The sequence below is a fragment of the Lynx canadensis genome, chromosome B1, assembly GCF_007474595.2.
Source record: "Lynx canadensis isolate LIC74 chromosome B1, mLynCan4.pri.v2, whole genome shotgun sequence".
In the NCBI taxonomy this organism is placed as follows: Eukaryota; Metazoa; Chordata; class Mammalia; order Carnivora; family Felidae; genus Lynx; species Lynx canadensis.
In genome coordinates, this window is record NC_044306.2 from 113,895,048 (window position 1) to 113,921,575 (window position 26,528).

A 26,528-nucleotide genomic window follows, 5' to 3' on the forward strand; every position below is an offset into this window, starting at 1 on the left:
AACTGGGGGCTTTGTGCTTTCTGTCTCCACAGGTGTAGACTCTGCAGGGTTAGGGGTCTTGTTCCCCAAAGGAAGCATACTTTTGCCAAGAGGCACAGCAAGAATCCAATGAATTACTAGCTAAGTCTTCTTCCTGGTGCACATTGGGCTTCTTGTGTCTAGGGACAAGACACAAGAAGTCACTATGTTGACAGAGGTAACTGTCTGGTATACAATGAGGGAAGGGAGGAATATGTATGGAACCACATGAGCTACTTGGGTGCCTCTTATGACAGTAAAAGGATAGAAACAGCAACTGTGGTCTGAGAAGGAGATGGCAACCAGGGGCCCAGAACACTCCAGGAAGTTTATGAGTCATGACATTAGGTAAACAGCTGGCAGAGGTAGAAGCTCAGAGTGAAGGGAATCTAGAAAGGATAGGAAAGAGACAGAAGGTGAAGTATCATCAACTGCAGCCTCAAGATCAGGGCCAGGCTGTAGCTTTTCTGACCACCTCCCTCTTCTAAATTTTCCCTCAGGATGAAAGGCCTACTATGCTTTTGAAGAAGCTACTCTTGGAGCATATATGGTAACTAAGGGTGCAAAATGGTGGACTCTGAAAGACAGGGAGATGAGTTTTCTAGATACCACTTCATAGAAGGCTTTGCTGCCTAGCTGCGAAGAGTGTGATCAGCAGACACTTCTGATGACAACTAAATGTCAGATCCTTCAGGGTCTGCCTCAACTGCAGAGAACTGCCTCACCTAAGGGGATGGCTTTCCTGGACAGCCCACACCAGACGACTGAGCAAGGCAGGGTTTAATGGTCTAGCCATTTCCACCTGACCCAGAGACAGTGCCACAATCACTCCAGAGCTCTCCATGAGTTGACCAAGGCTTTGTTGAACCTGCATTGCAGTCCGACTTTTCTCTCTGCTCACTCCTGTTTCTCCTTTCTTCCTTTCCCAGGAGTTAATTACTAATAAGCATCTTTGTACCTCAACCTCTGTCTCATGTCTGGTTCAGGAGAACCCTAACGTTTATTTCACAAATAGAAATGAATCCTGCACTATAGTTGGTGCTGAGGCAAGAATACTTGTTTTTAAAAGTTTTCTATGCTCAGAGAATATAATTTGATCATAGCATAACTAGTGCATGGCAAAGGAACTGTTTTGTTGAGGATTTTTAATGTATTCATCATAGCTTTCAATGTGGTATACTTTTACTTCTCTCCTAGTCTTCAACCTTAAGGAAAAACACTGTAATTTTATTTTACCAAAAACATAAGAAATTTTCTTCCAATGTAGTTTCTGTCTTCCCTCTAAAACAGAATTGAGGCATTGTCTAGTAACAAGGTGGGGAAATCAGTTTCCTCAAGAGGAAACATAGTTTCTATTGGTCACCTCCCTCAGCTGTTTACTGAGAAGAATTTTTTTGATTTCAGTTACGGTAAAGCTCTTTGGATTTTAGCCAAATTCTCTGAGTTCAAAAGTACAAAGCTCTTTAGGAGGCTTGCTCTTTTTAAATATTTTTTCAGAGGTTAAAAATTAAATTTCAAAAGACTATCCAGGGTAGAGAAGAGACCCTGAAAGCCTCCAACATGAAGCTTGCTCATGTTATTTTGTTATTTTTGTGCTTCTACAAAAGTTTTTGCAAGGTAAGTAACTCAATATTTAGTAGATAAGCTATTTTAAGTAGATATTTTAAGTATTATAAAGATGTAAGAAAAATCTTAGAGATATTATTGACTTACAGATTACATAGTTCAGATACCAACTGTGCAGTATATAGTCAGTAACAAAGATTTTATGTTAATATCTTGATGAAAGAGCTTTAAGAAATTGCTTTCTTCATGTGCTCTTATCTGTGCATAGAAATTTAACTGAATGAGAACTTTACTAATATAGATCTGTAATTTACAGTAATCATATTAAATCAATAAATATTTACCAAACTCCTTCCACATGTAAGGTATAGTTCTGGGCGAATAGCATGTCTGGTCTCTTCCTTCAATAGCCCTTTGGTACAGTTGTAGAAAGATGGTTTAAAAATGACAATGAGGAAATAATAAGCAAGATTTTATTTTTTTTTTCAACGTTTTTTTTTATTTATTTTTGGGACAGAGAGAGACAGAGCATGAACGGGGGAGGGGCAGAGAGAGAGGGAGACACAGAATCGGAAACAGGCTCCAGGCTCCGAGCCATCAGCCCAGAGCCTGACGCGGGGCTCGAACTCACGGACCGCGAGATCGTGACCTGGCTGAAGTCGGACGCTTAACCGACTGCGCCACCCAGGCGCCCCAATATTTTAAATAACACTTGAACTGTTATTTAACACTTGAAACAGAAGGAACTGTTTCAAGACATTTAATTGCCATAAGTGTTACAAATATCATGTGCCAAGGGACTTTAATGAGAGGGAAAATCCTTTCCTGCTAAGAGGTCAGGAAGGGTTTATGGACCAAGTGGAATATGAGCTGGATTCATAATTCTGGATTAGATTTGATCAGTGAAGAGAAAGAGAGTGATTTCCACCCTTTTCACCCAGGAAAAGCAGCAAGTGCTAGGCTAGCAGGATAGCCAAGCACTAGTCTCCTCCAGATGAATAAATCCATTTGATCAGAGTGGAGACTTTGTAGGGAACTTGGGCAGTTAAAATTGATATGACAGACTGTAGCCAGGTTAGAAGGTCATCTATTAAGGTTAGATACGTTTAGGATACTTTAGACAATTAATTGATGATTGCCTACTTTAGTGATCAAAGCATTTTGGAACAGGATTGAATTACAAAAATTGTTTTGTCTTAATACCAGTTTAGAGAAGCAAATATTTAAAGAAAACTACCTAAGACCAGCCTTACATACTTTAGGTTTCTTGTAACTTCTAAAATATGTATGAAATGTTTGTAATAGAGAACAACTGGAAATTAAGTGTTCATTGATAAGAAATTGATTAAATGAATGCACATCTATAAATGAACTATCATGTAGCCATTAAAATGATGCATTTTATATTTATTGAAAAAAAGCCCTTACTGAAATCTTATTTTTGTTACAGAAGACAATATATACACATATATGTATCTGTGTGTATGTGTACACACACATACAAATAAACGCATGTAGCTGCTGAAATAAATTGCAATTTAAAAGTTTCTGGAGGGTATATATCAAATAGATAACAGTCGGTATTTCCAAGTAATGAGATTACTGGTGATTTTTATTTTCTGTCTTATACATTTATTATGAATTTTAAGAATTCATTAATTCTGTTTTATTCATTATTCATTTTTTTAAATACCAAGTAAATGTGTGTTACTTTAGAATAAAGAAAAATATATTTTTGAGAAAATATTTCAAACACATTTTTGATTCCAGGAACAAAAACAATAAAAAACAAAATAGTATTTTTCACTTACAGAAAGGGAAAGAGCTTCTTTTACTGAATAATCATCCAATAATAAAGTTTCCTTCTTTCCTTTAAAAAAAAACAGCATTTTGAGAGGAATTGTCATATTTGTGAAAATTTCAGAACTTCTTAAAATATTAGTTTATGAAAGATAATGGAATGCTAAGAGATAACCATTTTTAAATGGAAGTTACCATAGAAACAACATAAATGTGTTGAAAGAAGTTTTAAAATGTACATCTGGGAGAAAGAAATTTTTGTTATTTTAAAAACTGGGACCAGATTTCTTTCTAAGGAATAAAAAGCCCCACTCCCCTTTTATATCAAAACCCTGTAGAGGGATTTTTTTTTTCTTCCAAATTTTTATTTAAATTCAAGTTAGTTACCATATAATGTAGTATTGGTTTCAGGAGTGGAATTTAGTGATTCATCATTTACACTTACATCCAGTGCTCATCGCAACAAGTGCCCTCCTTGATGCCCATCACCCATTCACCCCATTCCCCCCACCCACCTCCCTCTAGCAACCGTCAGTTTGTTCTCTATAGTTAAGAGTCTCTTATGGTTTTACTCCCTCTCTGTTTTTATCTTACTTTTTCTTCCCTTCCCCTATGTTCATCTGTTTTGTTTCTTAAATTCCACATATGAGTAAAATCATATGGTATTTGCCTTTTTCTGACTGACTTATTTTACTTAGCATAATGTACTCTAGTTCCATCCCTGTCATTGCAAATGGTAACATTTCATTCTTTTTGATGGCTGAGTAATATATACACATATATATGAATATATATATTCCTATGTTGATATATACATCTATCTATCTATATACACACCACATCTTCTATATCCATTCATCAGTCAATGGACATTTGGGTTCTTTCCATAATTTGGCTAAGATTGGTAGTGCTACTATAAACATTAGGGTGCATGTGCCCATTTGAATCAATGTTTTTGTATCCTTTGGATAAATACCCAATAGTGCAATTGCTGGGTCGTAGGATAGTTCTACTTTTAACTTTTTGAGGAACCTGCATACTGTTTTCCAGAGTGTAAAACAAGTTGCATTCCCATCAACAGTGTAAGAGGGTTCCCCTTTCTCTACATCCTCACCAACATCTGTTGTTTCCTGAGTTGTTAATTTTATCCCTTCTGATAGGTATGAGATGGTAGGTATCTCATTGTAGTTTTGATTTGTATTTCCCTGATGATGAGTGATGTCGAGTATTTTTTCATGTGTCTGTTAGTCATCTGTATGTCTTCTTTGGTGTCAACCAAGAATTCTATATTGAACAAAACTATCCTTTAAAAATAAAGGGGAAATTAAGATACTTTCAGATAAACAAAAGCTGATGGAATTAATTTCTACTATACAAGAAATTCACTACAAGAAAAAGGGTCCTTCAGGCTGAACAGAAATACATTAGACAATAACTTGGAGTCATATAAAGAAATAAAGAACTTCAATAAAGATAACTATATAGGTAAATACAAAAGCAAGTGTAATTTTATTTTTGATTTGTAAGTCGTCTTTTTACTTCACATTATTTAAAAGAAGAATATATAAAAATAATTATAAATCTATGTTAACGGGCATACAATGCATAAAGATGTAATGTGTGACCATAACAACATAAAGAGAGGATGGAACTGTATGAGAGCAGAGTTTTTATATGCCCTTGAAGCTAAGTTGGTATCAATTCAAATTAGATTGCTGTATATTTAAGATGTTAAGTATAATCTCCATGGCAGCCACAAAAAAAAAAGGTTAAAAAGATACAGAAAAGGAAATGATAAGAAAACCAAAACAATTCACTACAGAAAAATCAGCTAAACTCAAAAGAAGTCAGTAATGGAAGAAATAAAGAACAACAAAGGTAGAATACATAGAGAAGAAAATCACAAAAATGGCAGAAGTGAGGCCTTCCTTAAAAACAATTTAAATGTAAGTGTGTTAAATTCCGATGAAAGGCAGAGATTGGCAGAATTTATTTTTTAGAAAACTAACCATGATCCAACTATATGCTGTCTACAAGAGACTCACTGTATATCCAAAGACATAAATAGATTGTAAGTGAAAGGGTGGAAAGCTATGTTAATGCAAAGAGTAACCAAAAGAGAACTAGAAGCGACCACACTAATATCAGAAAAAAATTGACCTTAATTTTGTCTTGTTACAAGAGACAAAGAAGAACATTTAGATATTGATAAAAGAGACAGTTCAGTTAAAATATTTAATAATTGTAAACATAAACATACCAAACAGTAGAGCCCAAAATATATGAGACAATGACATAATTCAAGGGAAGAAGAGAATTCTATAATAATAATTGGAGACTTCTATATCCCACTTTCCATAATGGATAGAAAATCTAGACAAGATTAATAAGAAAATAGAGGATTTTAACTACACTATAAATCATCCTGACCTAAGAACCAGACATATAGAGCACCACACCCACCAAAAGCAGAATACACATTTTTCTCAAGTGTACATAAAACATTCTCCAGAATAGAACCATATGTTAGGCCACAGAACATGTCTCAATAAATTCAAAAATACTGAAATCATAAGAAATTGTTCCTCTAAAAATAATGGAATAAAGCTAGAAATCAGTAACGGAAGGAAAACTGGAAAATCCACAAATAGGTGGAAATAAAGTAATATACTCTTAACCAGTAGTCAAAGAAATCACAAATTAGAAAATACTTGTAGATAAAGACAGAAATACAACATACCAAAACATATGAGAAGTGGCAAATGCAATCTCGCAGTAAATACCTACATTAAAAAAGAACAAAGATCCATAATCAAACACCTAACCTTACACCTTAAAGAACCAGAAGAAGAGTAATCTAAAACCACAGCTAGAAGAAGGAAAGAAATAGTACAGATTAGAATGGAGAGTTTTTATCATGAACAGATATTGAATTTTGTCAAATGCTTTGTATTTCTATAGTGTCAGTTTTTACTTCTCTCTCATCTGATTTTATTTATTTCTGTCTTCTGTTTTTCTTGATAAGTCTGGCTAAAGGTTTATCAATTTTGTTTCACAAAGAACCGACTCTTGGTTTTATTGATTTTGTTTTTGTTTTTTTAGTCTCTATTTCATTTATTTCTGCTCTGACCTTTATTATTTCCTTCCTTCCACTAACTTTGGGCTTTGTTCCTTTCCTGGTTCCTTTAGGTATAGGGTTAGATTGTTTATTTGAGATTTTTCTTATTTCCTGAGGTAGGTCTGTATTGCTATAAATTTTCCTCTTAGAACCACTTTTGTTGCATCCCAAATATTTTGGGCCATTATGTTTTCATGTTCATTTGTCTCCATGTATTTTTTTTATTTCCTATTTGATTTCTTCATTGACCCATTGGTTATTTAGTAGTATGTTGTTTAGCCTCTAAAAAAAAAAAAAAAAAAGAATATGGATAGAAAAAATAAAGTATAGTAAGATAATAGAATTAATAGATCTTTGAAAAGATCAGCTAAATTGACAAACCTTAGCTAGACTGACGGAAAAAAGGAAGATTCAAATAAAATCAGAAAGTGGGGACATTACTGCTGACCTTACAGAAATCAAAAGAATGATAAGAGAGTACTATGAACAACCATATGCCAACAAAGTAGACAACCTAAATGAGTGTACAGATTCCTAGAAACACACACATTACCAAAACTGACTCAAGAAAAAATAGTAAATCTGAACAGACATATAACAAGAGATTGAATCAGTAATTTAAAAAAAAAAATCTCATCAAAGAAAGGTCCAGTATCAGATGGTTTCACTGATAAATTCTACTAAACATTTATGGAAGAATTAGCTAACTTGACAAATTATTTTTAAAAAATAATAACAATGCTAATAAAATTATTGGAATCAATTATAAAAAATAAATAATAAAACTTGGTGGCTTAAAAAAAATAAAGAAGAATTAACACTAATTCATCTCAAACTCTAACCCCAAAAAAGAAAAGGAGTGAATACTTACTAATTAATTCTGAGTCCAACATTACCCTGATAACAAAGTCAAAGATACCACAAAAAAAGGTACAAAGAAGAGAAAAAAGCTGCTTTCTTCACTGACCTCTCCCTCATATCAAATATGCCCAGAGATTGCCAGTATTCTTCGTTCATTTGTGTAGATCCAGATTTCCATCCAGCATAATTTTCCTTCTGCTTAAAGGACGTTTTTTTTTTAACTTTTCTTATAAGGTGGGTATGCTAGTGATTAATTCTTTCAGCTTTTGTGTCTGAAGAGGTTGTTATTTGCCTTAAAATTTTTAACGATATTTTTGCTAGGTATAGAATTAGGTCAGTAGAGTCCACCTCTCTCAGGGATCGCTACCCTTCTTTGCCTAATGTTCAGTATCTTGAAAATCATTGCTTTCTATATTTTGTCCATTTCCTGATTGCTTTAGGCAGAAGGGTCAATCTGGTCTCTATTATTTAATCTTGACTGGAAACAGAAGAATTCCTATTTAATTTTAATTAATTTTAATTTACATAGCCACATTTGGCTAGTGACTCCTATATTAGATAGCACAGTTAGCAATTGCCAGGATTACTGAGATTGAGTTTTTAAATTGCAAATGTTAACTTCAAATACGCATATTTTTTAAAACGTATCCTTTAATAGACATTGTATTATAAAGTGTAAGTTAAATCAGTCAACTCTCAGTTCAGCTCTGATAGAGGCAGTCTCATATACATTATACATTAGAATTGTTCAAGCTCATTTCGGGTACAGTTCCTGTCTCCAAACTCTGTGTTATCACATTTTTTTTGAATGTAAATAGATTCAAAATAAACAGTGTTGTAACAATGAATTGTAAGGATGAAGAAACAAAAGTTGAATTTTCAGTTTTGTCATTCTAATTGCCATTTGGAATTTGTGTGTGTGTGTTTTGTTTTTCCAGAAAGAGAGAGAGGTGGGCGAGGGGCAGAGGGAGAGAGAGAATCCCAAGCATGCTCCACACTCAGCACAGAGCCTAACATAGGGCTCGATCCCATGACCAACTGAGTCATCCAGGTGCCCCTGGAACTTTTGTTTTTAAAGCATAAAATAGTGGGGCACCTGTGTGGCTCAGTTTGTTGAGTGTCCAATTCTTGATTTCAGCTCAGGACATGAACTCACAGTTCATGGGTTCAAGCTCTGTGTGGGGCTCAGCACTGAGAGCATGGAGCCTGCTTGGGATTCTCTCCTCTCTCCCCTTCCTCTGCTCTTCCTCTCTCTCAAAATACATAAAGAAACATTTTTTAATAATATAAAGTGTAAAATAGTAAACTGGTGCAGACTGAAAGGTGAAATATTTTTGTTTGCCAAGTGCAAACAATAGTACAAAAAGACATATTTTACCAAATTTGAATAATATCTTTAAAGTTTATTTCTTCTGAAATAAGAAGAGAGAGAGCAGAGGAGGGACAGAGAGTGAGCGAGAGAATCTCAAGCAGGCTCTGCACTGCCAGCACAGAGCTGGAAGCGGGGCTCAAACTTACCAACTGTGAGATCATGACCTGAGCCAAAATCAAGAGTTGGACACTTAATGGACTGACCCACCTAGGAGCCCTGAATAATATCTTTGAAATGAAATTTATTCTGGGGCTCCTGGGTGGCTCAGTCAATTGAGCATCTGACTCTAGATTTCAGCTCATGTCATGATCCCCAGGTCATGGGTTCAAGCCCTGCATCAGGCTCTGTGGTAAACATGGAGCCTATTAAAAAATAAATACATAAATAAAATTTTTTAAAAATAAAATGAAGGGTGTTTGGTGGCTCAGACAGATAGATATCTGACTTTGACTCAGGTCATCATCTTGTGGTCTGTGAATTTGAGCCCTGCATCAGGCTTTGTGCTGACAGCTCAGAGCCTGGAGCCTGCTTCAGATTCTGTCTCTCCCTCTCTCTCTGACCCTCCCTGCTTGAGTGTGTGTGTGCGTGTGCACACTCTCTTTTTCTGTCTCTCAGAAATAATAAATGAATAAGCTTTAAAAATAAATAAAATGAAATTCATTCTTATTGTCGATGTATTTAACTGCTATTAAATGGCAATATTATTTATTACTATTACAGGTATAGGTATAACTTTTTCCTTTTTCATTAAATAAATTAACGTACTCAAAAATATGTATTTTTTCCTTTACTTTGCAGTATTTTTTACTCTTATTTTTTTTGTAAGCATGGTTTTATGTATGAATTTCAATGAAAGAAAATGTTTACTGTTTACATTTTTCTGCATAATTTATTGTTCATTTTTTCATGATTTTCACTGAAAATAATTTTATTGTGTAGGGGGTAGTGTTTAAAAAGTATCTGTTCTATGTGTCAAATGTACTAGGCTTGCCATTTTTCAATAGACAAACAATTTTTTGCAACTCCTATTCCAGACAAAGTGCTGGTTTCTTTAACATATAGAGTTCCTATAGAAAAACAAACAAGAAAAAAACCCAGTATACATCAGGAAAATATATGGTTAGTGCAAGAAGAAAGAAATAAAAACCTTTCAAGTTTGAGCATATTGAAAGATGTTCAGTCTCACTGAGGGAAAAAATGCAAATAAAACTGTACTCTGATAACATTTTTCTGTACCAAATTGGCAAAGATAAAAGTTTAGTAAGGTATATGTATGTAATCAAGATTATGGATAATAGACACTGTTATATATTAATGGTGGGAATGCAAATGACAACCTGTATAGAGAGAAATTAGGCAATACCTTCCAAAATTAAGACTGCTGAGGCACCTGGGTGGCTCAGCCAGTTAGGCTTCTGACTTTGGCTCAGGTCATGATCTCTCAGTTTGTGAGTCTGAGCCCTGCATCAGGCCAGCTCTGTGCTGACAGCTCAGAGCCTGGAGCCTGCTTTGGATTCTGAGTCTCCCTCTCTCTCTGTCCCTCCCCCACTCATTCTCTCTCTCTCTCTCTCTCTCTCTCTCTCTGTCTCTCAAAAATAAATAAACATTAAAAAAATTAAAACATTAAAAAGACTTTTTTTAATTGATTCAGCAATTTCACTCCCAGGTAACTATCAACAGATATACTTAGTATATGTGGGAAATAATGTGTATCATATAAAGATTATTACCACATTGGTTATAATAACAAAACATTAGAAACCATCTGTATTCCCTTCCAGGGGCTACTTACAAGGCCACTGGTTACAAATTACATTGGTATTAGGGGACAGAGTTAGAAAGTAAAATATGGGCTCATGTGTGGAAAGATTCACAAAGAACTTTTTTAAGTTTATTTATTTATTTTGAGAGATACAGAGATCGCATGAATAGGGGAGGGGCAGAGAGCGAGAAGGAGAGAGAGAATCCCAGGTAGGCTCTGCACTGTCAGCACAGAGCCCAATGGGGGTGGGGTGGGGGGCTTGAATTCAGGAAATCCCAAGATCATGACCTGAGCAAAAACCCAGAGTTGGACGATTAACCAACTGAGCCACCCAGGTGCCCCACGAAGAGCTATTAAATGAATGACTCTGAGGTGGGCCTGGGTAGGTTGAATGGATAAGGGAAAAAAGGAAACATACGTTTTACAGGCACTCTTTTGAACCTTTTTGTAATATTCATTTGTGCTTCCTATTTTTAAAAAATTAATTAAAAATGAAAACAACAGGAGACTCAGCGGACTGCAGAGAGCTGAGCAGACACTACCTCTCCGCTAAAAATGATGTGGCCCCGGCGTCATCGCAGGGCGGGTAACCTGGCGAGGGCGGGCGGGACAGCTCCAGAGAGCGGAGAGGAGGCCGGGGTTTCTCCGAAGACCTGGCCCTGAGGATCCCTCACCGCGAGGAAGGACCCTTGCTATGGAAACCAGAGCGTGGGGTGGCCCGGGATTGTGGCTCCCGGATGGTGGTGACCAGTCTTCTCTCTCCCCGAGACCCTGGCCGGCTTCGGGCAAGGTTGCTTCCTGAACGAACCTGCTCTCTCGCCCACGAGAGAAAGTTTCCCATGGCACAGCCTAGCAGAAAGATGCAGCCTTTGTGCTTCACTGGCCGCTGACCCGTTGGCCTGATGACAGCACCCCGCGTACCTTTCCGGTTCGGTTCCAGCAGCCATCGGTCAGTGGCCTCTCACAGATCACTAGCAGCCTATACATCAGCAATGGGGTGGCTGCCAACAACAAACTCATGGTCTCCAGCAACCGGATCACCACGGTCATCAACGTCCCGGTAGAAGTGGTGAACACTTTGTATGAGGACATCCAGTATGTACAGGTGCCGGTGGCTGACGCACCCATCTCACGTCTCTGTGACTTCTTTGACCCCACTGCTGACCACATCCACAGTGTGGCGATGAAACAGGGCCGCACGCTGCTGCGCTGCTGGCGTGAGCCGCTCAGCTGCTCTCTGCCTTGCTACCTCATGAAGTACCATGCCATGTCCCTGCTGGACGCCCACACGTGGACCAAGTCATGCCGGCCCATCATCCGGCCCAACAATGGCTTTTGGGAGCAGCTCATCCACTATGAGTTCCAGCTGTTTGGCAAGAACTCCGTGCACATGGTCAGCTCCCCTATGGGAGTGATCCCTGACATCTACCAGAAGGGGGTCCGTTTGATGATTCCACTTGGAGCCATCTCACCAGCCTCTGTGCCCAGGTCAAAGGTGCAGATCTGCTATTGACCAAGATCTGAACTTAAACGTTCTACTGTTGTTACAGGAAAAACAGATGATGCCTTTTATAAGGACCAGAAAAAAAAAGGAAAGGTGCTGTAGCTTTTAACCTTATTATCCATATCTTCAAAGATTAAATTCACTAACTGTACGATGGTGCAGGTAAGTTTCCTACCCTGTGAGTGACAGGTCATGGCTGCTGGCCAGATGGGAGAGAGAGACAAGTGCCCAGGTCAAATGGACCAGTGCCTAAAGCATATGGCAAGCTTGGAACCCTGCTGCTCTCCCACAGACCGACCAACCCACAAACAAGTCAGCCACCATTCCACCTCACTCTTTCAAACCCAAAGCCAGAGCCTTAAGCATCATGGCGCCTCCTGTGCCACTCACAGTCAGTGCCAACCTACTAGATAAGTGGCCTTCAGGTGGTGCTCTGGGAGCCTTGGGGGCCCAGGCCAACCCTGCTTCTACCTTCAGCCACAGGGACCCAACTCTGGTTTTCTGGATTGGATTTACACATGACATAGTTTTCAAAGAAAGCATTCCATTGTATAAAATTTACGAAAAAAAATTTTTGAGTGCTATTGTAGGTGGCAAGGTCTCAGAGTACCCATGGCAGTCCCCCGCCAGCCTTTGAAGGTGGCATTAGTTTCCTTCTTAGAGGCACACGTGGAGAGAAGGCCTGGCATCAGGCTTCAGGGTTTCCTCTTGTAGGTCTTGATTTGGAAGGCCAGAGCTGCAGACTGGAACCTGGCCTTGTCACCTCCTCCCCATATGATCTGGGACCTCTTGGAGCCTCAGCTTTCTCATCTGTCCAAGCAATGACAGCCCTTTTCTCACAGCATTGTCATGAAGATTCAGCAATTCCTTAACATGGTGCCTGACACACGGTCAGGGCTTATGGTAGCAACTCTAGGCATGAATGATGCTTTGGCCCTGCTGGTCCTGGTTAGCACGGTCATCCTCACAATTCCCCCATCTTTGCATAACCCTTTACTGTTTACAAAATGCTCTTCCAAAAAGGTCCTCGTGTGTGGAAAAAAAAAAAAAAAAAGGTTTAAGTCCCTTCACACCCTACTTCAGGAGAGGCCTAGCTTCTTAGCCTTTTCAGAGTTCCCATTGCATTTAATCCATGTGTGCCCTGGGGGTCCTAAAGCAAGGAGCACTCTTCCAGATTCCCCACAAAGGCCTTGTTTAGATTGCTTACCACTAAAGCCAGTGCCCTGGTCTGGCTAACCACCTGGGTCTATGAGGGCACATGCCAAAAGGACAAATGAGTGGGCCCAACCTATAGACCCTGAAATCCAAGATGGTTCAAACCTCCCAAGGACCTGAGGATCTGACTCAAGACCAGCGATTCTAATCCAGAGGTTTTCAAATGAACAATATAGGAGACAGACAAAAGCACAACTTCTCTGTGGGTCCACCAGTGGAAGCCAAATGCCTTCTTCCAAACCAACCCCACCCCAACTTCCATGATGGGCTTGCCCAAGGGTACAATTTTAGAGTGTGGGGAAGAAGGAAAATCACTGCTGTAGACTGACTTCTTGTTTTACAGGTGAATAAACAGACCCACAAACACCAGGGCTGGTGTGGCAGAGCCCGCACACAGCAGACTTTCTGGAAGAAACCCAGGTGGAAAATTTCTTCTATAGCCTTTTTAAAAAGAATTTGATTGGGACATGTTTTATCTTCATTTTTAAAAACTTTGAATTAATATACCATAAAATCAACTTTTTTGTATGTGCAGTTCTGTTTTAACACATTTGTGTAACTACCTCTGCAGTTAGAACACAGCAGTTCCATCACCCAAAAAATTCTCTGATGCCACCTCTTTGTTGTCAAACCTTTGCTCCACCCAAGCCTCTGGCACACACCAATCTGTTCTCCATTCCTGAAGATTTCCTGTTCTGGAATGTCACATCCATAGCATCATACAGGATGTAATCTCTGGAGACTGGCTTCTTTCAGTATGTCTTTGAGATTCATTCAGGTTGTTTTTCATAGCTAAGTAGTGTTCCAATGTGCAGATGTACCACAGTTTGTTTTAACTTTCACCCATTGAAGGATATTTGGGTTGTTTCCAGTTTGGGGTGATTTTGAATAAAACTGCTACAAATGTTAAAAAAAAAATAAAAACAACATTTCAGCCATCTTACCTTCATAATAAAAAACAAGACCAAGAAACAAGGCCAATGATTTTTTTTAATTTCTGAGGCAAAAATAATGGAATTGACCCAAAGTAATATTTCCAATTTTTTAAGGAGAATAGGGTATAAGTGCCCAGCGTACCTGCACACATCATATAACCATTTTCCTACCATTTCCAATAACATCCAGATGGCCATGAAAAAATGTTCCACATCACTCATCAGGGAAATACAAATCAAAACCACAATGAGATACCACCTCACACCTGTCAGAATGGCTAACGTTAACTCAGGCAACAACAGATGTTGGCAAGGATGCGGAGAAAGAGGATCTCTTTTCACTGCTGGTGGGAATGCAAACTGGTGCAGCCACTCTGGAAAACAGTATGGAAGTTCCTCAAAAAATTAAAAATAGAACTACCCTACGACCCAGCAATTGCACTACTAGGTATTTATCCAAGGGATACAGGTATGGTGTTTCGAAGGGACACATGCATCCCAATGTTTATAGCAGCACTATCAACAATAGCCAAAGTATGGAAAGAACCCAAATGTCCATTGGTGGATGAATGGATAAAGAAGATGTGGTATACATATACAATGGAGTATTACTCAGCAATCAAAAAGAATGAAATCTTGTCATTTGCAACTACATGGATGGAACTGGAGGGTATTATGCTAAGCAAAATTAGTCAGTCAGAGTAAGACAAATATCATATGACTTCACTCATATGAGGACATTAAGACACAGAGCAGATGAACACAAGGGAAGGGAAGCAAAAATAATATAAAAACAGGGAGGGGGACAAAAACATAAGAGACTCTTAAATATGGAGAACAGAGGGTTACTGGAGGGGTTTTGGGAGGGGGGATGGGCTAAATGGGTACGGGGTATTAAGGAATCTACCCATGGAATCATTGTGGCACCATATGCTAACTAACTTGGATGTAAATTTAAAAACTTTAATAAAAAAACAAATAAGAACAAAAAATAAAATTCAAATTCTTTATGTGAATTAAACAATTCATCATTATTTATAAATAGAGAAACATTACTTTTTTATCTGTATAGAATGGCTGTAGTTAAGGATCTGGTTGTTGGGTCTCAGAGCATGGCTTTGTATCAGAAACAGGTATGATACAAGATAGGCAGATCCAAGGAGAGAAAACAATTGTAGGAAAAAAATTGCTAGTGGAAAGCATGATGAGAAGGAACTAAAACCATAGGGGTCTTAAAACTCTTCCAGTGGAAAGACTTCTCATATATTTGATAATTTCAGGATATAAGCTGTTTATTTACTTCTGGAAGAAAGACAAAATTCTATATTGTTTACTGTTTTTGAAGCTTTTCCATTTTTAACCTCAATGCTTTCCAGGAAAATGATTATTGTACCAGTTACTTAATGCCATAATAATAAAATCACCACAAAATCTCAGTGGCATAAAACTTTACTTAGTATGCTAGTCTGCATGTTGGCTGGCAATCAACTGATCTAAGCTGAGCTCAACTAGAGTGGTTCTTCTTTGCTAGTCTGGCCATGTTCTTCTCATAGCTATGGCAAAGAAGCAAAGGACAAACCCAACCGGACAAAAAGTTTCCAATCTGTTGTAACACATCTGCTGACTTCTGTTAAACAAAAGCAAGTTACTCTGGGCCAGACCCAGAGTCTAGAGTTAGGAAAATACACCCTGCCCCCAGTGAGAAGCACGACAAAGGACTTGGGTGAAGGGAGGTTAGAACTGGGGCCACTTGCAATCTACTACAATTACCATCATATTTGCATTTGTATAAGGTCTTAAATGTTTATTTGTGTTTTCCCTGGTATTTATTTTTATTGGATCCTTAGAACAGCTCTGTGGGGATATTTTTATTTTCCACATTTGACAGAAGAGCAGAATCAGAAAGGTAAAGTCACTTACCTAAGCACACACAGCTACTTAAGCAGTAGAAGGGGGAAGTGGTGGCCTTTTCTGTGCTTTGTCATAGTTGATCATTCTTTTTCTTTTGTTTGTAGGATACAGATGAAAATCAAGAACAATGGACAAAGAAACCACAGGTAAAGCTATACAGCTGTATACTGGGGTGAATAGGAGATTGTTTCTTGTTTTCTAACTACCAATCATCTGTCTCAAATTGTTTCATTGTAGTCCTGCCTAGAATAAAAAGACAAAATTTACATCAAAATAATTGCTGCATCATTACAAATACCAAGGAAAGGGCCAAAAGAAAACAAAACAAAAACAAACCCATAGACACAAAAAAGCAACAGTAACTGAAGGAGTTGAGTCATAATTTGAAGATGAATAGGCTAGAGTCATAATTGCTACAAATTGTTGAACATGTGCTTCTAGTATATGTGAATATATTTTATAAATAATAAATACACTGCTATATAAATAATGCACCTTAAAACACAATTTTAAGCACATAGATAGTATTTTAATAACTTTCATCAATCTTTAATGGGATAATGTCATTAAATATACTTTATTATTTTTAAAATTTTTCATTTGATTTAGTGGCATATTAACTGGAAAAAATACTTCACAAAGAGCGACATACAATAAACACATAGGGAGAGGTTCATAATGATACTAGATAGAAATTTATATTTCAAATACTCTTTTTAATTCTACTCGTTGGGGGGTAGGGCTGACTTCTTGTCATAGCTAATTAATTTTTCATTGTTTTTAACCCCATGATGTGGCTGATGAACAGCCTCTACTGGGGTTAGAAGTATGACTCTGCTATGTGCTTTTCCATTGGTGTTGAATTTGGGCATTATTTTCAATCCAGCATTCATTTCACTACATGAATCTTTAAGCCATTTGTCCATTATTCCTTTAGCTAAAACTAGATCATACCATCTAGTTTCCTTAAGCACATGGATATGATCCTCTTAGAACAAAAACCCTCTCTTGATTCAATATCCTCTTCCAATTATCTCCCCATTTCTCTTTGCCCCTCTGTATCTAAAGTCTCAAAATTTTGCTGTGCTCAGTTTCTCTTTTCCCATTATTTCTTGAACCCAGTCAGGCTTCAGTTTCCACCATTCCACCAAAATTACATTTTTCAAGGTCACCATTTAACTAGAGAACCATTAGACACAGCAGCTGATCACTCCTTTCTTCTCTTTGCCTCTGTGCCAGCATTTTCTATTTATTTGTCTTTTACTTCACTGGCCACATCTTCTCATCTCTGTTACTAATTCTTCATTCTCTGCCCAATTTCTAAATATTGGAAGGCTGACACCCTCCAGTGGCTTTATTTTTCATTCAGAGAAAAAGCCAAAGTCTTTACAGTAACTTATAAGGTCCTATGTGATCAGTTATCCATCCCTCCAACTCTCTGACCTCATCTTCTGTTCTCTCTCCAGTCACTTACATCCCTCCAGCCACACCAGTTCTCTAGACCAAGAGCACATCACATTTGCTTCTCCCCTACAGATTTTGCCCTGGCTCGTTCCTCTGACCGTGACATCTCACATCTAGATACTTGCATGGATTGCACACTCACCTTCATATCTCTGCTCCACGATAAACTTTTCCCCCAAAATAATGGTCCTCCCCCTCACTCTCCCCAATCTCTATTCTTCTTACCCTGCACAACATTTGACACCTTCTGTCATACTGTGTATTTATTCTCTATTCATTTTTGTCTGTCTCCTATTAGAAAGGTAAGCTCTCTGACTTTGTGCAATTCACTCTTGTATCCCCAGGACCTAGAACAGTACCTGGCACATTGTAGTCTCTCAACAAATATTGAATGAATATGTTATGAGTGCAAGCACATGTGCTGATCCATATTTGAATAGTAGTAAAGATAAACTTATTTCTTCCTACTTTTTCAATAAAACATAAAAATTAATATAATTTCTATTATTTTACCCACCTGAGTATCTTCATACTCCCAGATTATATGTAACTCACTTTGAAAATTATTAGTCAACAGAAGTGGTTCTCAGTCTTTGGGAGCATAAGAATTCTTAATGGAGCCTGTTTAACTTTTGTTGTTATCTTAGACTATCTTTTCTGTTCCCTATTGTGTTTTCCTAATTCCTTGAGTTAAATACTTAACTCCTAAATTTTCAATTTTTCTCATTTTCTAATATAAGCATTTAAGGTACAAATTTCTCTCTAGGTAATGCATCATCTGCATGCCATTAGCCTCAGTGGCATACAATAAAAGTGGTATTTTATTTATTGTTCAGTTTGAAATATTTTCAGGTTTTCAGTATAATTCCTCTTTGATGTAGAAGTTTCTTTTTTACTTTAGTAATGAATATATATTTCATTACAAATGAATGGACAAAGGGCACCTGGGTGGCTCAGTTGCTTAAGCATCCGACTTCAGCTCAAGTCATGATCTCAGTTTGTGAGTTTGAGCCCCACATTGGGCTCTGTGCTGACAGCTCAGAGCCTGGAGCCTGCTTGAGATTCTGTGTCTCATTCTCTCTCTGCCCCTCCCCCACTCCTGCTCTGTCTCTATCTGTCTCTCAAAAATAAATAAAAATGTAAAAAAATTTTTTTTAAATGAATGGACAAGCTAGAAGAGGGAACACTGCATACCCTGGGGTTTGGGTTTCTATCTTTTATTGATGATTGTTAACAAGGAGATATAATATTTACTATTTGGGGCAAGGATGTCTTGGAAGCAGGGTTTCGGGTTTTTTATTCCTTATTCAGCCTACTTTGTCAGCCATCTTGGGCCTGTCTGGTTTGATCCGGCTTCTTGTGACTTTGTTCTGGAGTACTGCCTGGACAGGTCTCTTACTTTCCTGATAACTGGGCATGACTTCTTTGCTGGCCTCCAGGTACCCTGTTAGAACCTAACTAACTGCCCCTAACATTCTCTCATTCACTTTGGGTGAGTTTTTTTTTGTTTTGTTTTTGTTTTTGTTTTTTAATATTAAATATAATTTATTGTCACATTGGTTTCCATACAACACCCAGTGCTCATCCTAACAGGTGCCCTCCTCAATGCCCATCACCCACCTTCCCCTCTCCCCCACCACCCCTATCAACCCTCAGTTTGTTCTCAGTATCCAAGAGTCTGTTATGGTTTGCCTCCCTCCCTCTCTGTAACTTTTTTTTTCCCCTTCCCCTCCCCCATGGTCTTCTGTTAAGTTTCTTAGGATCGACATATGAGTAAAAACACATGGTATCTGTCTTTCTCTGCCTGAATTATTTCACTTAGCATAACACCCTCCAGTTCCACCCATGTTGCTGCAAATGGCCAGATTTCATTATTTCTCATTGCCAAGTAGTATTCCATTATATATGTAAACCACATCTTTATCCATTCGTCAATTGATAGACATTTAGGCTCTTTCCATAATTTGGCTATTGTTGAGAGTGCTACTATAAACATTGGGGTACAAGTGCCCCTATGCATCAGCACTCCTGTATCCCTTGGGTAAATTCCTAGCAGTGCTATTGCTGGGTCATAGGGTAGGTCTATTTTTAATTTTTTGGGGAACCTCCACACTGTTTTCCAGAGTGGCTGTACCAGTTTGCATTCCCACCAACAGTGCAAGGGGGTTCCCATTTCTCCACATCCTCTCCAGCATTTATAGTCTCCTGATTTGTTCATTTTAGCCACTCTGACTGGCACGAGGTGGTATCTCAGTGTGGTTGTGATTTGTATTTCCCTGATGAGGAGTGACGTTGAGCATCTTTTCATGTGTCTGTTGGCCATCTGGATGTCTTTAGAAAAGTGTCTATTCATGTCTTCTGCCCATTTCCTCACTGGATTATTTGTTCTTCAGGTGTGGAGTTTGGTGAGTTCCTTATAGATTTTGGATACTGGCCCTTTAGCCAATATGTCATTTGCAAATATCTTTTCCCATTCCATCGGTTGCCTTTTAGTTTTGTCGATTGTTTCCTTTGCAGTGCAGAAGCTTTTATCTTGATGAGGTCCCAATAGTTCATTTTTGCTTTTAATTCCCTTGCCTTTGGAGATGTGTCGAGTAAGAAATTGCTACGGCTGAGGTCAGAGAGGTTTTTTCCTGCTTTCTCCTCTAGGGTTTTGATGGTTTCCTGTCTCACATTCAGGTCCTTCATCCATTTTGAGTTTATTTTTGTGAATGGTGTGAGAAAGTGGTCTAGTTTCATCCTTCTGCATGTTGCTGTCCAGTTCTCCCAGCACCATTTGTTAAAGAGACTGTCTTTTTTCCATTGGATATTCTTTCCTGCTTTATCAAAGATTAGTTGGCCATACTTTTGTGGGTCTAGTTCTGGGGTTTCTATTCTATTCCATTGGTCTATGTGTCTGTTTTTGTGCCAATACCATACTGTCTTGATGATTACAGTTTGTAGTAGAGGCTAAAGTCTGGAATTGTGATGCCTCCCACTTTGGTTTTCTGCTCCACTATTACTTTGGCTATTCAGGGTCTTTTGTGGTTCCATACGAATTTTAGGATTGCTTGTTCTAGCTTTGAGAAGAATGCTGGTGCAGTTTTGATTGGGAAGGCATTGAATGTGTAGATTGCTTTGGGTAGTATTGACATTTTAACAACATTTATAGTTCCAATCTATGAGCATGGAATGTTTTTCCATTTCTTTGTGTCTTCTTCAATTTCCTTCATAAGATTTCTATAGTTTTCAGCATACAGATCTTTTACATCTTTGGTTAGGTCTATTCCTAGGTACCTTATGATTCTTGGTGCAGTTGTGAATGGGATCAGTTTATTTCTGTTTTGCTGCTTCATTATTGGTGTATAAAAATGCAACCGGTTTCTGTACGTTAATTTTGTATCCTGCGACTTTGCTGAATTCATGTATCAGTTCTAGCAGACTTTTGGTGGAATCTGTCAGGTTTTCCATTAGAGTATCATGTCATCTGTGAAAAGTGAAAGTTTGACTTCATCTTTGCCAATTTTCATGCCTTTATTTCATTTTGTTGTCTGATTGCTGATGCTAGAACTTCCAACCCTATGTTAAACAACAGCGGTGAGAGTGGACATCCCTGTCATGTTCCTGATCTCAGGGGGAAGCTCTCAGTTTTTCCCCATTGAGGATGTTATTAGCTGTGGGCTTCTCATAAATGGCTTTTATGATGTTTAAGTATGTTCCTTCTATCCCGACTTTTTCGAGGGTTTTTATTAAGAAAGGATGCTGTATTTTGTCAAATGCTTTTTCTGCATCAATTCGCAGGATCAAATGGTTCTTATCTTTAATTTTATTAATGTGATGTATTACATTGATTGATTTGTGAATGTTGAACCAGCCTTGCAGCCCGGGAATGAATCCCACTTGATCATGGTGAATAAATCTTTTTATATGCTTTTGGATTCGATTTGCTAGTATCTTGTTGAGAATTTTTGCATCCATATTCATCAGGAATATTGGCCTGTAGTTCTCTTTTTTTTGCTGGGTCTCTGTCTGGTTTGAGAATCAAAGTAATGCTGGCTTCATAGAATGAGTCTGGAAGTTTTCCTTCCCTTTCTATTTTTTGGAACAGCTTGAGAAGGATAGGTATTATCTCTGCTTTAAATGTCTGGTAGAATTCCCCAGGGAAGCTATCTGGTCCTGGACTCTTACTTGTTGGGAGATTTTTGATAACTGATTCAGTTTCTTCACTAATTATGGGTCTGTTCAAATTTTCTATTTCTTCTCATTTTAGTTTTGGTATTGTGTGGGTGTTTAGGAATTTGTCCATATCTTCCAGGTTGTCCATTTTGTTGGCATATTATTTTCATAATATTCCTTGATAATTGCTTGTATTTCTGAGGGATTGGTTGTAATAATTCCATTTTCATTCGTGATTTTATCTGTTTGGGTCTTCTCTCTTTTCATTTTGAGAAACCTGGCTAGAGGTTTATCAATTTTATTTACTTTTTCAAAAAAAAAACAACTCTTGGTTTCATTGATATGCTCTACAGTTTTTTTAGATTCTATATTGTTTATTTCTGCTTTGATCTTTATTATTTCCCTTCTTCTGCTAGGTTTGGGTGTCTTTGCTGTTCTGCTTCTAGTTCCTTTAGGTGTGCTGTTAGATTTTGTATTTGGGATTTTTCTTGTTTCTTGAGATCGGCCTGGATTGCAATGTATTTTCCTCTTAGGACAGCCTTTGCTGCATCCCAAAGTGTTTGAATTGTTGTATTTTCATTTTCATTTGTTTCCATATATTTTTAAATTTCTTCTCTAATTGCCTGGTTGACCCATTCATTCTTTAGTAGGATGTTCTTTAACCTCCACGCTTTTGGAGGTTTTCCAGACTTTTTCCTGTGGTTGATTTCAAGCTTCATAGCATTGTGACCTGAAAATATGCATGGTGTGATCTCAGTCCTTTTATATTTGTTGAGGGCTGTTTTGTGACCCAGTATGTGATCTATTTTGGAGAATGTTCCATGTGCACTCGAGAAGAAAGTATATTCTGTTGCTTTGGGATACAGAGTTCTAAATATATCTGTCAAGTCCATCTGGACCAATGTATCATTCACGGCCATTGTTTCTTTACTAATTCTCTGTCTAGATGATCTATCCATTGTTGTAAGTGGAGTATTAAAGTTCCCTGCAATTATCACATTGTTATCAATAAGGTTGCTTATGTCTACAATTAATTGTTTTATATATTTGGGTGCTTCTGAATTCGGTACATAAATTGTTACTCTCACTTTAGTGGGGCTTGGAGAGGAAGCAGAGATTTTTTTTTTTAAAGCCTATGTTCAGTCTCCCATATCTAAGCACAAGGCCAATCAGAATGGCTGCCCTGTACTTCCACTTCCATTTCTTCACTTCCCATTCCGGCCTTAACACACCAAGCTCTGGTTTCTATGTCTCACACTCAGCTCAAACTACTTCGAAAGAGTCCCAGTGATCTTTGTTCATCTAGTTCAGTGGGCTTTTTTCAGCCTTCATCCTCTGAAACTCTCTGCAGCATTAGACACATGGAGCAAAGGACCCCTCTCTCTGACTGGGAAGCAAACTTTTTTACTTGCTCCAAATCTTCAGCTCCTTAAATGTAAATTCTCCTCAATGTTCTGACTTTGTTGGGCTTTTTTTCCACCATTCTGTGAATACCAGGCCCAACATGCCCCTCAAAGCAAGTTTGAGCTGGGAAAAAGGAGAAGGTTTCACCTGAAATGAAGATCAGAGTTTGAATGATTACACAGAACTGGATTTTGTACTGGCTGTTACATGACTGTTGCTGGGAGTAAAAATCTTAAATTTTTGTTTTTGGTCTAATTGAAGAATGATTGAAAAATTATGACACTTGCCCAGATTTCTGTCCAAAGGTCAAGGAAAAATGAGACGTCAGAAAGGTTTTAATAAAGTTTACTGAAAAGCATATTAGGTAGAAAGACTTCCAGAGCTTATGCAAAATTTTTGCATGGTTTTAATTGATTGGTTTTTATTTGTTTTTATGACAGCATTTAAAGATTGTTCAATTTGTTTCTGCCCTCACTGGCTGTTACTGCAGCTGGAAAAACACTGAGAAAGAGAGGGGGACTTGTTGCTGGGGGCTGGTGAGACAGGGACAAGACACTCATCCTCTCGACAGGCCAATTAGGGGACAGAGAGAGCAATGACTTTCCACAATGCTTTCCACAATTTTTGACCCAACTGATCTGTTCCCAGCTCTCAACAGATTTCCTCTGGATTCCTACAGGTCTAATTGGCCTCCTGCCTGTCTGATCTTATTTCTAAGATCTTCCCCAAAAGCAAATTTGCTTCCTTGCTTAAAGTGGCTCCCTCAGGACCTGCTCTCTTATCCTCCACCACCTTCTCATTCTATTCTCTAGCCTTGAACAAGCCTGGTGTTCTCTTTATTACAGTCCTACCTGAAGTGCCTGCCCACCACCCCCTCTGCCAGAAGACCAGTGCACAGCACCCTCAGACTACAGCCCAGAAAACAGGAATTTCTGGAAATGTTTTGGAGCCTCCTAGTCAGGCCAGAACACTATACTAATGGCATCCCCAGCCAATATCTGTCAGAGCAATTGTCAGGTTTCCCTGTCTCTCTTTGGATTGGACAGAGAGTTTTATTCTTCTGGTCCTAGCCTTAGGCCATTCTCTGGCACAGAGTGGTGCTTGCTAACCTATTTATTGAGGTAACTAATAATCTGTCTTCCAAGCTTCAGACACACACCTATATCCCTTTTCCACAAAGTATGTCCTTTAGATGCTTCATACTCAACTGGTCCCAAACCAAATTCATAAACGCATCATTATACCTCCTTACTATCAGTCAGCTTCAAAACCTAGGACCCACCCTCAATCCCTACATGGAGTAAATTGTCCAATCTTGTTGCTTTGCTTGCTTGAGTGTCTTTCCAAACCATTCTCATACTCCACTCCTGCTACCTCTCTCTTACCAGTATCCTGACCAGTGACTACCTCATTTGAAGCACACAAAACCCCATATGTCCATCAGTTGGGCCTACTCATGATTCCCTAAGTACATTCTGCACTATCCCTCCTGTCTTTTGCTAGCACCAGCTCTCTGCTAGCAGCCGTCTTTGCTTACCTTGCTCAAATGCTACCACATCCACGAGGCCTTTTTAAATCCCCCCAGAAAGACTAACTCTCTTCACTTTGGTTCTCCAAGAGTACTGTATTGTATTTGTACCACTGTTATATCAATTACCACAGTCTTCCTTGTACCCCAGTTATTATGTGTATTTCTATCTTATTGCCTAGATATCAAGCCCTTGGAAGACAGAGTTCATGTATGTTCATCTTGGAGAAACTTTACACACAGTAGGGGTTTAACAAATGGTTTTGCATTTATTAATAAAATTAATCAATTTCATTTAAAATTCACCAGTTCATTCCACGAGACTATATTTAGCACCAATTTTGTTAGTTTTTAACATGACTTGTGAGATTCATTGATTTCTTCAAAGACAAAATTTTATGTTGGCTTTAGGATAATAATAGCTCCATTGATTGCATACCTGTCAACCATTATATGTATATAATCTCTAGTCCTTGTAATAGCCTTGCAAAATAGAAGATATTGTCCCTATTGTACAGATGAGGAAATGCACATTCTGTGACGGTCAGTAACTTACCCATGGGCATATAACTGTAAGTCCTCCAGCTAGGGCTAGAAGTCACCTTTGTGATTCTGTAAGCCACTATACCACATCACCCTCATCCATACTGTGGGATAGGGGAGTCTCTTTTGTTTCTTTCCTTCACTTAATCATCTTCAAAAAAGATTTTAGTTTGTTAGTGTTTGTTTTGTGTTTTACAGCTTCTTTCGACATCATACATACCTCAAAAGGATCTGCTAGACAACAAGTGCCTAATTGAAAAATACACACATCTCTCCTGCAAAAAAGTCTTCTGTCAACCATGGCAGAAATGCATCGATGGGACCTGTATCTGTAAACTCCCTTATCAGTGCCCAAAGAATGGTACCTCAGTGTGTTCAACTAATGGGAAAAGCTACCTAACTTACTGTCAGCAGAAGAGTTTTGAATGTCTTCAGCCAAAGGCAAAGTTTTTAAATAGTGGAACATGCATAGCTGAAGGTAGGAAAGCCCTAGTTGAGTCTGTGATATAAGAAAGAAATTGTTTACCATACTGTCTACTAGAAGATAATTTTGCTATGAAATGTTATCATGACAATTCAGAATTCCTCCCTAGACCCTCAATTGTAATGGGGGTGACAACTAAAGAAAATAGGGTCACCAGAATATAGCCAGCCTTTGAGTTCACAGCACAAGGCCCTGAAGCTGGTCCTTCCCCTCAGTGCCTGTGCCACTCTGCTGCCCAGCCCTTCAAAATTATCCCCACCCTCACTTTACTTGGCTAACAGGACTATTCCCAGAGTCATTGAGTTGGTTCAGAACGCAGTGAAAAAGTCTTTATATAAGATTGATATTGATATGGAGCTGTGCCTGTGGACCTCCAGATCAAATAATTTCTTCTAGTGTCCCTCCCACCAGCCTCTACCCCTAAGGAGCCCCAAGCCCATTGGCCCTGATCTAAGGGGAGCTCAGGCTACTGCTGACCTAGGACATACTCTAGCAAACTTGGCACTTCAGATGAAAGAGCTTGTCTACACTCCATCCAAGCTTCTAATGCACTGAGGAGGCTGTGATGCTGATACGTAGATTGCTGGAGTGGTTAAGGTTAGGAATCTCACTGTCAGTTTTAGTTGCAAGCCCCTCCACCCCACCTCGGTTATTGACAAGCTATGTAACTGTCAGACCCCATTTTCCACCTCAGTAAAATGTGAATAACACCAGTTCCTAACTCCTAAGACTTTCATGAAGATTAAATAAAATGATGTATGTAAAAGCTCTTCATACAGTGTTTGGCACACAAAAAGAGCTCATGAAATGTTAACTAGTAGAGCAAACCTCAGCCTTATCTTCTAATATCAATTATCACAGACACTTCATGAATTTATAGAAAAATAC

The 26,528-nt window shown here is 38.3% G+C and overlaps 2 protein-coding genes across 2 annotated transcripts in view; both read left to right on the forward strand.

Annotated features, from left to right (window-relative positions):
• Positions 1 to 1,099: 1,099 nt before the first annotated feature.
• The window catches only part of CFI (complement factor I), a 56,350-nt gene continuing 30,921 nt past the window's right edge, over positions 1,100 to 26,528 (forward strand). Inside the window, 3 exon segments of the mRNA XM_030313273.1 lie at positions 1,100 to 1,635; positions 16,167 to 16,208; positions 25,355 to 25,634. Coding sequence (XP_030169133.1) covers positions 1,579 to 1,635; positions 16,167 to 16,208; positions 25,355 to 25,634 — 379 coding nt within the window. The 5' untranslated portion in view covers positions 1,100 to 1,578.
• Positions 11,053 to 12,558, forward strand: LOC115511676 (dual specificity protein phosphatase 18-like). The gene is given in 4 exon segments (XM_030311977.1): positions 11,053 to 11,136; positions 11,351 to 11,700; positions 11,702 to 11,739; positions 11,742 to 12,558. Coding segments are annotated over 4 exon segments (741 nt in total). The 3' UTR covers positions 12,011 to 12,558.